The 12,744-nt window shown below is 50.8% G+C and overlaps 1 protein-coding gene across 1 annotated transcript in view; it reads right to left on the reverse strand.

The window, feature by feature from the left end:
* Nucleotides 1–3,020: 3,020 nt before the first annotated feature.
* The window catches only part of LOC131508577 (palmitoyltransferase ZDHHC11-like), a 39,135-nt gene continuing 29,411 nt past the window's right edge, over nucleotides 3,021–12,744 (reverse strand). The window contains exons 14-15 of the mRNA XM_058723563.1: nucleotides 7,600–7,672; nucleotides 3,021–3,878 (exon numbers count right to left, since the gene is read on the reverse strand). Coding sequence (XP_058579546.1) covers nucleotides 3,583–3,878; nucleotides 7,600–7,672 — 369 coding nt within the window. The 3' untranslated portion in view covers nucleotides 3,021–3,582. The remainder of the gene's footprint in view (nucleotides 3,879–7,599; nucleotides 7,673–12,744) is intronic.

Consider the following 12,744-nt stretch of genomic DNA (forward strand, 5'->3'; position numbering starts at 1 on the left):
CTTTGTGCAGCAGCACGTACCATCTGTCCCATTGTTACAGTTTTTTGCGTCCAGATGAGGCAGAGTGACAGAAATTAGGTGTGCTCTCTCACATGGAGCAAAGGCAGCAAAGCACAGGACCCCTGAGTGGCAGGGTCCCCAGCAAGTGCCTGGGTAGTAGCCTCCAAGCGCCATGCAGGGTGACAGAACTCAAAGATGGACCCAGAGCCCCGCAGGAGCCCGTGAGAATGCAGCTGGGTCTGGCCAGCGTGTGCAGCAAGTGTGGAGGCCGAGCTCAAGACTCAGCATCCGTGGAGTGCCGACTGAGGCAACAGGGGAAGGAGACAACTTAGTGGGGGACTATTAGCCCCAACCAAGACACAAAGATCAAAGTCTTTAACTGTATCTCGGAATAAATTTCAAGAATATTCATAAAAATACAGGAATACTCAGCACCCCAAAAGGTGAACATAATGATTCCATGTAGCAGTACCAGGGGTGCAAACCAGCAGGAAAATCAGATCCATGTGACAAGACCAGTCATCTGGGACTGACCCAGGACTGATACGAGGTATTAGCACAGCTAACTGCATTCCACAGGGCCTGAAATTTAAGTTGAGACATGGGAGTCACAGCAGCACCACAGACTGAATTAGTAGGACTGAAAAACTACAGTGTGTGACATGGAAAATACCCTGGACAGGCCAATGGCAGATTAGGCACGGAACAAATGTAGCAACAGAAGCTACCCAAAGTGAAACAGGAAGAAGAGAATTAGAAAACCCGGATCGTCAGTGATCTGTGGGACAGCTTTAGGTAGCCTACTGTGTGCTTAATTGGGGTTCCCCCAAAAGCAGAGAGAATACTTGGGACAAGGGTGCAGAAAAGGTGTTAGAAAAATAATGGCCAAATGTTTCCAAGTTTGACGTAAGCTATAACCCACAGACGCAAGAGGCTGGATGCTCCCCAACCATAAGGAGCACAAGGGGAACGCTGCTGGCAGTGAGCAGGAAGGGACAGGAACAGCCAGAAGACCGGCACAGTGTGAAGGGGCAGAGGAACAGAGGGGGCGGCACGCCGAGGGTCCCTGGGTGAAGTGTGCTGAGGTGAGGCAGGGCAGCCCAAGCTCCGTTTCTAGAAAAGGTCCACGAGCCCCGGGAGAACACACACCTCCCAACAAGTGAGCCTGGGGTCCGCAGCCATCCCGTGAATCAGGCTCGTTACTTGTGTCGTCCAAATCTGTGTCTTCACTCTGTGAAAACCTGGTGAGCTGACAGGAAGCACGAGAGGGTCAGGGTGAATGTCGCACCTGTTCCCCGTGCCTCCTGTCCATGTTTGCTTCGCGCACTTCTCTCCCTTCTGCCTTCTCCAGTCACAGCACTATGTGTTTGGTGGTAGTAAGCACAGTTCTCTGTCATCTACAAATGTGTTTTTACTTTTTCCTACGTGTAGCACTTCTGGGTATGTGACTCCAGGTCAACAGCTATTTTCTGTCACGCTTTGTGGAAGTTGTTTCCTCCCTCTGTCCTTACGGCCAGAATGTCTGCTGTCTGTCTGCTCTTCCTCTGTTGGTGGTCTTTCCTCTGGCTGTCCTTAAGGTCAGAGTGTCTCCGGTGCCCCATGCTTCCGTACAGGAGGTCGAGGTGTAGATCTCCTCACCTGTGCAGCTGGCTGGACAAGAAGCCACTGGCACGTGTTTTGTGAGTCCTGGGAGACCCGGCCACTACAGTAAGTCCCTCCTCGTGGGCTTTGTGGACGCGTCTGAGGCCCACCTGCCCTCCGCACCTGCCAGCCCTCCCTCCACGTGGCCCTCACGGCTGCATCCACATTCCGACAACTTCTTCAGATTACTTTCCAGTTCAAGAACTCTCTCTTTGGCTATGTTTAATCTGGTGTTTAATTTATCCAAGTTTTAACAAGTATATTTTTTATTTCTAAAAATTCTTTTCAGTCTTTTTACGTACCTTCCTGATCATTTAGAACATCCTCTCCTTGCTTACTTATTGTCATTCTGTTTCACATTAAAATATTTTGGTTTAAAAAAAATTTTTTTAACATTGATTCTTGAGAGACAGAGAGCGTGAGCAGGGGAGGGGCAGAGACAGACACACAGAATCTGAAGCAGACTCCAGGCTCCGAGCTGTCAGCACAGAGCCCGATGTGGGGCTCGAACTCACGAGCTGTGAGATCGTGACCAGAGCCGCAGTCAGTCGCCCAACCGACTGAGCCACCCACGCGCCCCAACATTAAAATATCTTGTGCATCCTCCTTAATATCCCGTATTTCTAGTCCTTGAGGTTTCTGGGGGTCTGAATTCTCTTTTACTGTTTCTTGGCTCTCTCATGTGTGATGGTTTGTGATCTTTGGTTGTGAGCTTATCTGGACTGATCTCAAGCTCTGAAAATGTAGCTTCTTAACTTGGGCCAGTTTAGCTCAGTTTATTTTTGCCTGAGACTGGATTCATCCCGGATCCTTGCCCCCAGCTCTGTTCCTGGCTTCTGGATCAAGGCCTGGTTTCAAAGGAGCCCCTGGCCCTGGACCACCTACCTATCAGCTCACTTTTGTTCTCCAGTGTTGTGGGGATTTTCTCACTTTGTATGAATCCAGGATGCAATGAAATTACATTTTCATGAGAGCACTAATTATCTTGTGGTGAAAAGTTCACCATAAAGCCAGAAGCCCTGGGGCGCCTGGGGGGTTCAGTGGGTTAAGCGTCTGATTCTTGGTTTGGGCTCAGGTCATGATCTCACTGTTTCTGAGTTCAAGACCCATATCCGGCCCTGTGCTGGTGGCATGGGGCCTGCTTGGGATTCCCTCTCTCTCTCCTTCTCTCTGCCCCTCCCTTGCTTGCTGTCTTTCTCTCTCTCTTTCAAAATAAATAAACTTAAAAAAAAAAAAAAAAAGCCAGAATCCCCTCCTCTGTATCACACCCCTCGGCCTCACTCTGGCCAGGACTCAGGTGGCCCCCAGGCTGGGTGGGGGCAGGAGGGGCTTTGAAAAGGCCACTTGAAACCCAAGAATTTAAAGTTTACCAAGACTGATTTCAAGCTTATTGCCAGTGAAATTATTTTTTATTATTTCGTATAACTTTCTAAGAAATTCTGAAGAATTTCCTTAAAGGCTACTTAGGTTCATAACAGTTGTCAACATTCCTAAGTAACACAAGTGAAAACATCACACCAAGTCTGTCCTGAATCTTGGAGCACGATGGGGACGTGTTTGAAAAATTATGAATGGCTTTCAAGTATGGCTTCCAGGTGGAGTGAGGCGCAGGGGTGGTCAAAGTCTTTCCATTTAGCACAAGTCAGGGTGCGCACAGGCTCCCTTCTTCCCTTGACTCTGGATGCAGGACCCAGCACTCCGCTTGGAAGAAGCCGGGCCATCGGATGCCACTGGTGCCTGCATAGAGTCGAGGGCTGCACTGCATCATGAACACGGCGGGAGCGCCTGCCGGCCTCAGGCCAGTCAGGCATCATGGGAGTCGGGGTGAGCGCCTGCCCTGGACTCAGGGGCTTCCGTGGCAGGGTGGACACAAGTTGTGCTGACAGAGATATCCAGGTTGACCCTGGTCTCTCCCTGAGCATCGAGCGGGCTCTCTGCTTCCTAGCTGGGTGGCGATGCCCGGCCCCAAGTCTCCTCTTTTATCTGTCCTGGAAGCTGGATGTCCTCTCCATTGCACACCTGCCCATCTGCAGGCTTCCTGGTGGTGATGACAGTGGCAGGCTCCATGCCGTAGACCTGCTGCCTCTCCAAGGGGACATCCATGTGCGGCACATTCTGGCTGCTGGAGGGCAGTGTGTGCGGGAGCCTGAGTTTCTTCAGGGCTGCTTCCCGAGCCCGGATCTCTAAGGCCATTGGTGTGTGGACAGCCCATTTGGCCAGTGTGGGCTCCTCGTCTCCTGCAGAGCAAAAGAAAGTGCCATGAGCACCTGAGGGCGGTGAGCAGAAGGCGTGCCCAGTCCTTGGCCCCAGGTGCAGAACCGGCCCTCTGCAAGGAAGGCCAAGGACAGGTTCCTGGTGCAGTCCGTCCTGACATCTTGCCGGGAGGGCAGCTGCTTCTGCACAGAACATCTGTGTCTGCACACACAGCCCTGCTCAGCGGGTCAGCGGGAACCCTCCTCCACCTATCCCCCATGCTGGGATCCCCGTACTGGGCATCTCCTCAGACCCAGCAGCAATGCTCATGGCTCCTGGTGCAGCGGGCAGGCATTTCCCCACCCACACCCAGGATGACTGGCGGTGCCGACGGCCTTGTCCACCAGCTGTGGGTGCAGCGCTGGCCCAGCCCACCAGCCACGTGCACGTCCCAGGCCCACCTGTGCCAGTCCTCAGTGATGTCAGACTCACACCTGCTCATGTGACAGGGACCTCACCCCACCACATGTGGTTTTCAGTCACATTTCCCAGAGGATGGCAGCAGGTACACACTTGTTTGTGGGTCTTCTGGGTTCCTTGTTCCCTGAAGTGCCTAGTCATCATGTGTCTACGTTTTTCCTGCTGGTGTCATAGTACTTTGTGTCCTGGACACCAATTTTTGTCAGCTATGTGTTACAAATATTTTCCCAATTTTTGACAGCCTCCCTTTGTATCTGGGTGTGATCTAATTTCTGTGTATCTTCCTTTAGGGACAGTGCCTTAAAGAAAATCTTGCTTAAGGACCCTCAGTCACCATGAGGACATAAGGACAGTACCAGGAGTGCCCGGGGGGGGGCTCAGTCTGTGAAGCATCGGACTCTGGGTCTCGGTTCAGGTCAAAATCTCACGGTTTCCTGGGATCGAGCCCCGCATCGGGCTCTGTGCTGACAGTGCTAAGCCTGCTTGGGATTCTCTCTTTCCCTGGCTCTCTACCCCTCCCCTATTCTCCGTCTCTCCCAAAATAAATAAATAAATTTAAAAAAAGAAGATAGTACCAAATATTATCTTCCAGTTTGTATAGTTGTCCCTTCACGCATTATGTCTTTAGTCCACGTGGAATTAATTTGTGTAAACGGTACAAGGTGGGGTCTGGTTTCATTAGTGTTATTCCCACACGGCACCAAATGTTTCCGCGTTTATGAAACAATCTACCCACCCCTGCTCGTCAGTCGCCCCACACCAGAAACAGTGTCCCTGTGCCCACTGACGTGCTCGCGGCCCCTGCAAGCCACCACACCAGGCCCTGTGCTTATTTCTGCACAGACACCACTCTGTCTTTGATTCACAAGCTTCGTGGAAGCAGCCCAGCCAGACATCCTAAATTGCTCCTTTTCTGCTTCTTGGCATTCTTGATCCTTTGCAGTTCCATACACATCTCAGACGCAGGGTTTCGAGCTGGCATCCTGCACTGGCCTCTCTGGGAGGCCTGGCACGCACTCTGTGAACTGTGTCTGTCCGCACTCATCAGGCTCCTTAAAACGTCCCTCTGCAAGTTTTATCATTTTCTCCATGAGTCCGGCATGTCTTTTGTTAGGTCTGTTCCTAGGGACATTGCTTTCTAAAAATGCTACAAAAATGGTCTATTTTTCACTCCCTAACATTCCTTACTTCTGTGTGAAGTGCCTGTTTCACTTTCACCTTAAAACGTGCATCAGCCAGGAGGGCAGCCCTGGGCTGATGGCCCCCTGTACTGCAGGCAGGACTCCACTCTGCTATAGCTTCCATTACAACGAGTGTAGCTAGTCGATATTCCCTGGAAGGACTCCCCTTTTTTATCGCCAAATATTTAAAAATACGCATTTTATTTGTCTCTGGAGTGTGCCAGCTTGCTCACGACATATCTACAGTCTCATTTGCTGTTCCTGGACTCATTGGACCCGAGTGTGTGCGGGTTTGCAGTGCAGGGCCCTCAGCCCCACTGCCTCGCACAATGCCCCCCGAGCAGCCCTCCTTGCAGGGGACCCCGCTCACACCACAGACCCAAGCCCCACCTCCGGTCACGCTCTCCGCCTGTCGTCCCTTCTTTGAGTGTCAGGTAACTTCTCCAGTTCCAGCTTCGAGCTCACGAACTCCAACTGTGACCCGTGTGCTACAAAACCCTCAGTCAGCTGCCCCACGTCAGTGGTATTTTCTGCAGCTCTAAGTTTTATTTGGTTTCTCTTCAAATACACATGCAATTTAAACAAGTTTTCTGTTCTCTTCAGATGTTTTCCCCTTTGCCTGTTGTTTCCCCAAACAACAACCACAGTTACTTTGCATTTGGTCCTTGAGCCCAACTCCCAACATGTGTCTTTTTCGGTGGTGGCCTTGGCCTCCATGAGGGCGTGGCCATGTGGGATGAGAGCGGCTGGTATCTTCCCAGCTCCTGCGAGGGGAGCGCCTCTCGGCACCTGCAAACGGCTGGTCCAGAATCACTTGGTGTTAATCCTCAGCTTGAGGAGTTTGGGGATTTTCTCAGCTCCTTTCGGCTCCAAGGTTCATTCTTGTGTCTTGTGGGAGCGGAGCACGGGGTTCCTCCGAGCTCACCACTACAATGCACGTGTAGCCATTTGAGTCCCGATTTTACAGGATGACTTATCGGCCTTCCATTCTGGCTGCGCCCTGAGCTTGGGCCTGTCTCTCCCTTATGTGAGGCCGTGAGAACCCGGCTCACCAGGGAGGCAGGGGCTCTTGGGACATAGGCTGCAGGTGCCCACGGGGCTCTCTGTGGGTTTTTTCTTTGCCTCTGTCCCTGGCCGAGGACCCCTTGTTCTTACCTGTCCACAAGCACCACACCCACATGGACAGCGTGCACATGCATGTGCCCGTGGTGTCAGTCCACTCAGGAGCCAACCTGCCATGTACCCAGACCTGAGGCTCAGGCTCCCTGTCACTTATACCACTTGCTTGTATTTTATGTTTCTTAAAATCCAGCTTTGGCCCTTTCTGGAATCACGCAGAAATCAAACTCACCCTCTCAGCCTCCACCTCTTTTCTAGAAACAGGAGCCACTGACTCCTGCGGCCACAGGTGTGTTGAAAGGTCAGCCTCCACCTCTTTTCTAGAAACAGGAGCACTGGAGAATTGCACTGTGAGCTCTGAAGTGATGGTGGCAGCAGGAGGCGTCATCGTGGCCAAGGGTAGGTAGTTGTTTAAAAGCTGAGTGGGGAACATTTCCTTAGATGAGGTGGGGCCGTCTCAGAAGGACTCTGGAAGGGTCAGGCGAGTGAACAACGAAATCACCGTGCATTTCGGCAGACAGCGTGCGGGTGGTGGAGTCTGAGCCTCTAACAGAGCACATCAGGCCTTTGGTTCCAGTCACTAGTCAAACTCTCCGTGGCCCTCGCTCTGGTGCCATCATTAGGCTGGCCACCCCTGCACGTCAGGGTCCATGGCTCACATCGGCAGCCACAGCAACGCCATCCAGGGCCAGCTCCTACCTTGCCGGCACTCTGCCAGCGGGGCGTTCAGCCCCACGTCTTGCACCTGCTGCTTTGTGGCACACAGAGCAGGTGGTGGGGCTAGCGTGGGGACGCCAGGCACCATTGGCAGACACTACGTGAGCCCAAGCTTGTCCTCCTTGCCACTGAGACGACAACAAGCGTCCTGGCCTTTGACTCCCCACCGGTGATTTCTCCCTCTCCTTGTTTTTCTGGAGAAAACATTTTCCTCTTTAGGGAATCAAACTTGGGTGGATGTCAACTCCCACACTGTGTGATGTCTTACCTGAAGCTGGGCCTTTGCCCTCAGCACTGTCTCCTTCCACAGGCAAACTCATTTCCTGTTGGTCCTTTAAGACCTGCAGAGAAATAACAGGAAATACGTGACATGGCATCTCTCGCACTGCCAAAGGGGACAGAATGTAGCAGCAAGAGCACAATTTGGAGATGGAGCCATGACGGGCTCTGGGACACTGGCAGCCATCTCGCCTCTTGAGTTCAGAGCACTCACTTGTATGTGGGGCTGCTGATGAGGCTGCGCTGGGGGGGTGGCTTTTCCCTCTGCATGCGCATCAGGACAGAGACAAGTGGTGCTTTTCCTGATGAGCAGGAGGGTCTCCTGGGGGCCAGCAAAGCCTATTTGGACCATTGGCATGGGGGGAAGACACAACACAGGCCGCCTCATCTTGCTTGGCACCTTCTCTGCACAATCTGCTTGCTGGTGGTGAGTTCTGGTTACCCAGGGGCCCCGAATGTCTTCACACCATCTCTCGAAAGCAGGAGGTTTCTCCCTTGCCCTGGTGCTACTGGGCCTGCTGACGGTGACTTCAAATCCCCTGCACAGATGACAGGGGAGAGCCTGGCTCTTGCCAGATGGCCAGGGACGGTGCTCCTTCTGACTTACAGGGCTGCGGTGGGACTGGACTGTGCAGCTGTGCACAACTTTCCTTGGAAGGTTCTGCAAGTCCAGTGTCTCTAGGAGATCTCTAAACCCGTACATGCCTTTGTCCTCCTCCCAGAGCTAGCTCTTGAGAATTAGTCAAGATACAAACTGAGGCATGAATGAGGTTAAATAGGAAGGAAATGAAAGGGGAGCCTCATGAACAATGGCTCCCTGAAGAAGAGGAAGCAAACGGGAACAGACTGCAGAAAAGCCAGGCGTGAGGACAATGCTGTTGAGATGGACAGGCCCCCAGGAGACCCAACGCAGAGGCAGTTGTGGGAGCTGAGGTGGGGGCAGGGCTCTGACGGGTAAGAGGTGGGGGCGCTGGCCACAGAGGGCCACAGAGTAGGCAGCAACCTGATAGAGGCAGGACGTGTAAGAAAACCCCACAGAAGGAGGTGATGGAGCTTGGAAGCAAAGGTGATCAAGGTATTACTGAAATGATGCCCCAGGGAAACGCAATGGAGCCGGGCAGTGGAACAGTGGAGGCCTGCCTGCGGGGTAGAGATTTGTGGGGAGGTGGTGACACGTGTTCTCAGAGTGCACATCGGCATCCTTCACCTGAGGACAAAGCCAGGGAACAGGAAGCATGACCAGATGTGACCACTGTGCTAAAGAGAGCCTTTGGGGTCAACTATTCCAGACTCTGAAGCCAGACCAGACATGGTGCACAGCACCAGGGAAGGGATGCTGCCCAAGTCTCCCGAGTGAGTGGTGTCAACAAAGCAGCGACAAACCCACCCTTGGTCGTCCTGTGGCTACAGGCCAACAGCCTTCATTCCTGTGCAGGCAGTAGGGACTCTGTACTCCAAAACTTGTCTGTTGTGCCTTTGGTTGGTCTGGTCTGGTCATGTCCCAAGGGGCCGGCACAAGGGCTCGCTTGCCCTGGCCCCCTTGGCAGCAGTAGCTGTCTTTGGGAGCATCTAATGGGACACTTATTCCCCTTATTTGCAGCCAGACATTGAAGGAAAACACTGGCTGACCACAGAGATAATGAGAGAAACTTTGCAACAACAAATACATGTTTTGCAAAAGTAGCTTGGGAGAGTCACAAACTGATAGTTCAACAAGCAAAGATCTACAATCCCAAGCAGTGGGAGAATCTAATGTCCAGACTTAACCACATTATAATACTCAGGATATACAGTTCTCAACAAAAAATTATAAAACATCCAGAGAAACAGGAAAATATGGCGCATTCAAAGGAGAAAAATAATTTGACAGAATTTCCTGGAAGAAGCCCAGACATTTGAATTAGTAGTCAAGGACATTAGGTCAGTTATCTTAAATGTGCTCAATGAGCCAAGGTGAAGAATTAAAGGAAGTCATGAAAATACCGAATGAACAAAAAAGAAAATCAATAAAGAGATAGAATTACAAAAAAGAACCAAATTCTGCCACCAAAAAGTGTGAAATTAAAAATTCACTAGAAGAGTTCACAACAGAGCAGGAGAAGAAAGGATCGGTGAGGCTGAAGACAATTGAAATTCTCCAACCTGAGGACCAGGGAGAAAAATGGAACAAAGGAAAATGAAGAGCACCTGGCGGACCTGAGGCCCAGAAGGAGAAGAGAGGGGGCAGAGAGAAAAAGTATCTGAAGAAACACAGCCTGCACGCTTTCCAAATCCGATGGAAGATATGGATCTACACATCCAAGAAGCTCAACAAACTCCAAGCAAGACAAACTCAGAAGGGTTCACACCAAGACACAGCACTGCCAGATTCTCAGAACCCAAAGAGAGGAGTCTGAAAGCATTGAGAGAGAAGTGGTTAATCACATACAAGGGGCCTCAGTAAGATCAACAGCTGATTTCTCATCAGAAACCATGGAGTCCAGAGGGCACCTTTCAAGTCCTGGAAGGAAAATCAATCTGCCAACCAAAAATTCTAAATCCGGCAAAACCATATTTTGGGAATAAAGAAGAAATTAAGATGTTCTTAGATAAACAAAAGCTGAGAGAACTCATGAGCAACAGACCTCCCCTACAAGAAATGCTAAAGGGAGATATTTAGGCTAAAACAGAGGCTCTAGACAGTAGATGAAATAAAGTACGCTCAGAAAGATAACCACACAGGTTGAGACATAAGCCAGGATTGTCGTACTTTGGTTTGTAACTCCTCTTCTTCTCTAGGTGACTTAAAAGACCAATTCACAGAATAATTATAAATCTTTCTTAATGGGCACACAATGTGTAAAGATGTAACAATATAAAGGAAGAGGTAGGAAGATGTATAGGATCAGAGTATATATTACCGAAATTAATGTAGTATTATTCAAACTAGACTCTTATAAGTTTAAGGTATTAATTGTAATCCCCAAGGTAACCAGTAAGAAGGTAACTAAAAAGTATAAGCAAAAGGAAAGAAGATGGGGATCACAATGGCACAGTATGCAAATTCAACTAAATACAGAAAGGCAGTAGTGGAGGAAGTATGGAATAAAAAGTATACGAGACATACCAAAAATAAATCAGTGGGGGAAAGAAGGTCCATTTGATGTTTAGCGAAAGCAGCTGGAACAACAGAAACCCACCTGGAACGGATGAAGCTGGATCCCTACCTCACACTAAACACACCAATGATCCGCAGAGTGAGGACTCAACTCTCAAAATCAAATGTTGAAAATTAGTAGTGGAAAGTATAGATGACTGTCTTTTAGAAGATTGGGTTCAAGATTAAACGAGACCAAAAAGCATTATCATAAAATATGCACAAGTGTGAGTGTGACTCTGACTCATCAAATGTTGAGTTCAGCTAAGCATCGAGTCGAGTTGCTGTGACACTCTATCTGTAATTCACCCAACTAATGAGGCGTTTGTATCAAGCATATATAAAGAACACAAGTATATCTATAAGAAAAGCAGAAACAGGCCAGGAGGAAAATGGGCCAACGACAAGAGCAAGCACTTCCCACAGAAGGAAATTCACGTGGCTAATTCACATTCAGCACCATCGGTGGTGAGGGGAAGGCTGGGAGGGATCATGAGCCGCCAGCCGCACCACTAGGTGCCCCGGGTGTTGGGGACGACACGGACCCACGGGGCTCCGAATATGCATATGCTTCTGCGGGACTGCAGACCGAGCACCCCTGTAGAAGAGTCTGGCCTTGTAGAAGAGATGGCCTACTGCTCATCACAGAGACCTGCACGGGGGCACACGTCCTGCTGGCCACAGCAGAGGGGAGTTACAAGAAGCAGTCGCAGAAGGAAGGCAAATGAGCTCCGCCACCCGGAACAGGGAACCATCGTTTTGACCGAGAGGTGATTCCCCCAAATTCCAAACATCACATGCACACTATGTCCTTTCTGTGAAGTAAAGAGTAACCGATGTGTTGTGAGCATCTATTTTTTAGGAATACGTATGATGTGAAACACTGAAGTGAAAGGAAAACATGAGAACAAAGAGCATGGCCAAGCCACACACACAGAAGCAGACCACATGTGGCTGGGCCACACAGAAGCTGACCACATCAGGACCCTGCCTTTTTCTGGGGGGGTGGGGTGATGCTTCATCTGTTACCAAAAATAAATAAAATACTGAGTAAACTTAGGAAGCAGGTAATGCAGAGATCAGTGATGAGTCTGTGTCCTCAGATGAGGATTATAATTAATGGGCAGCAAGGTCCAAAGCAGGTGTGATGGGGGACGGGGGTTACCATTTACTGAGCACCAGTCCCAGCTGGACACCGGCAGCGGGACTCGGGACCCCACACAGAGTCCATGCATATCTTGCAAGCGTGCAGACCCAGGCACTCCAGGAGGTTAAAGAACTTACTCTGGGCTGTGGAACCAGTCACGCTTGCACACCAGAGTGGACTCCAAGTCCAAGTGTGTCTTATGGTGCCCATTTTTCTCTAATGACTCTGCTAAGAGCTACGGGCCTTGGGATCACCCGCAGAGGGGTGGGCCTGGTGTGAAGTGGGGCACACAGGGTGTCAGGATTAAACGCGGGTTCCAGAATGAGCAGAGAGGAAGCCCCAGCCCGGGGAACGGTGTGAGTTCAGTGAATGTGCATGGGCGGCTGAGCACCAGGGTCTGAGGGGCCCTCTCAAGTGCAGTCAAGCTCGAAGCCGAGGCTTCCAGCACATTGTCTGGAGCCTCGTGCTGTTACAGAAGCAACTCAGGCCCCACTGGCTGGGTGGCCTCGTGAGCCACTCTGGAAGGGAGCACACAGAAGGATGGACGGTGGGACCCGGGTCCTCCACAGCCCTGCCTTGCTGGGTTCTACACTCACCTGCTGGTGAGGCTGCCACCATACTGTGTCTACTTGCGTCTCCTGCCTGGCCACACAGGCCACCCCACACGCCCTGTCCTGGGGCCATGAGCGTATCATCTGCAGGCTTCCTCACTCAACCCCATGTGTGGCTCACACGCTCTGTGTTGACCGTCAGTTATACACACCCCTTCTCTATCCCAACATTTATCCCCAACATTTATTATGAAAAACTCCAAACACACAGAAAGTTGAAGGGATTACACAGGACACCCT

This window comes from Neofelis nebulosa, chromosome 4, assembly GCF_028018385.1.
Source record: "Neofelis nebulosa isolate mNeoNeb1 chromosome 4, mNeoNeb1.pri, whole genome shotgun sequence".
NCBI classification, from domain to species: Eukaryota; Metazoa; Chordata; class Mammalia; order Carnivora; family Felidae; genus Neofelis; species Neofelis nebulosa.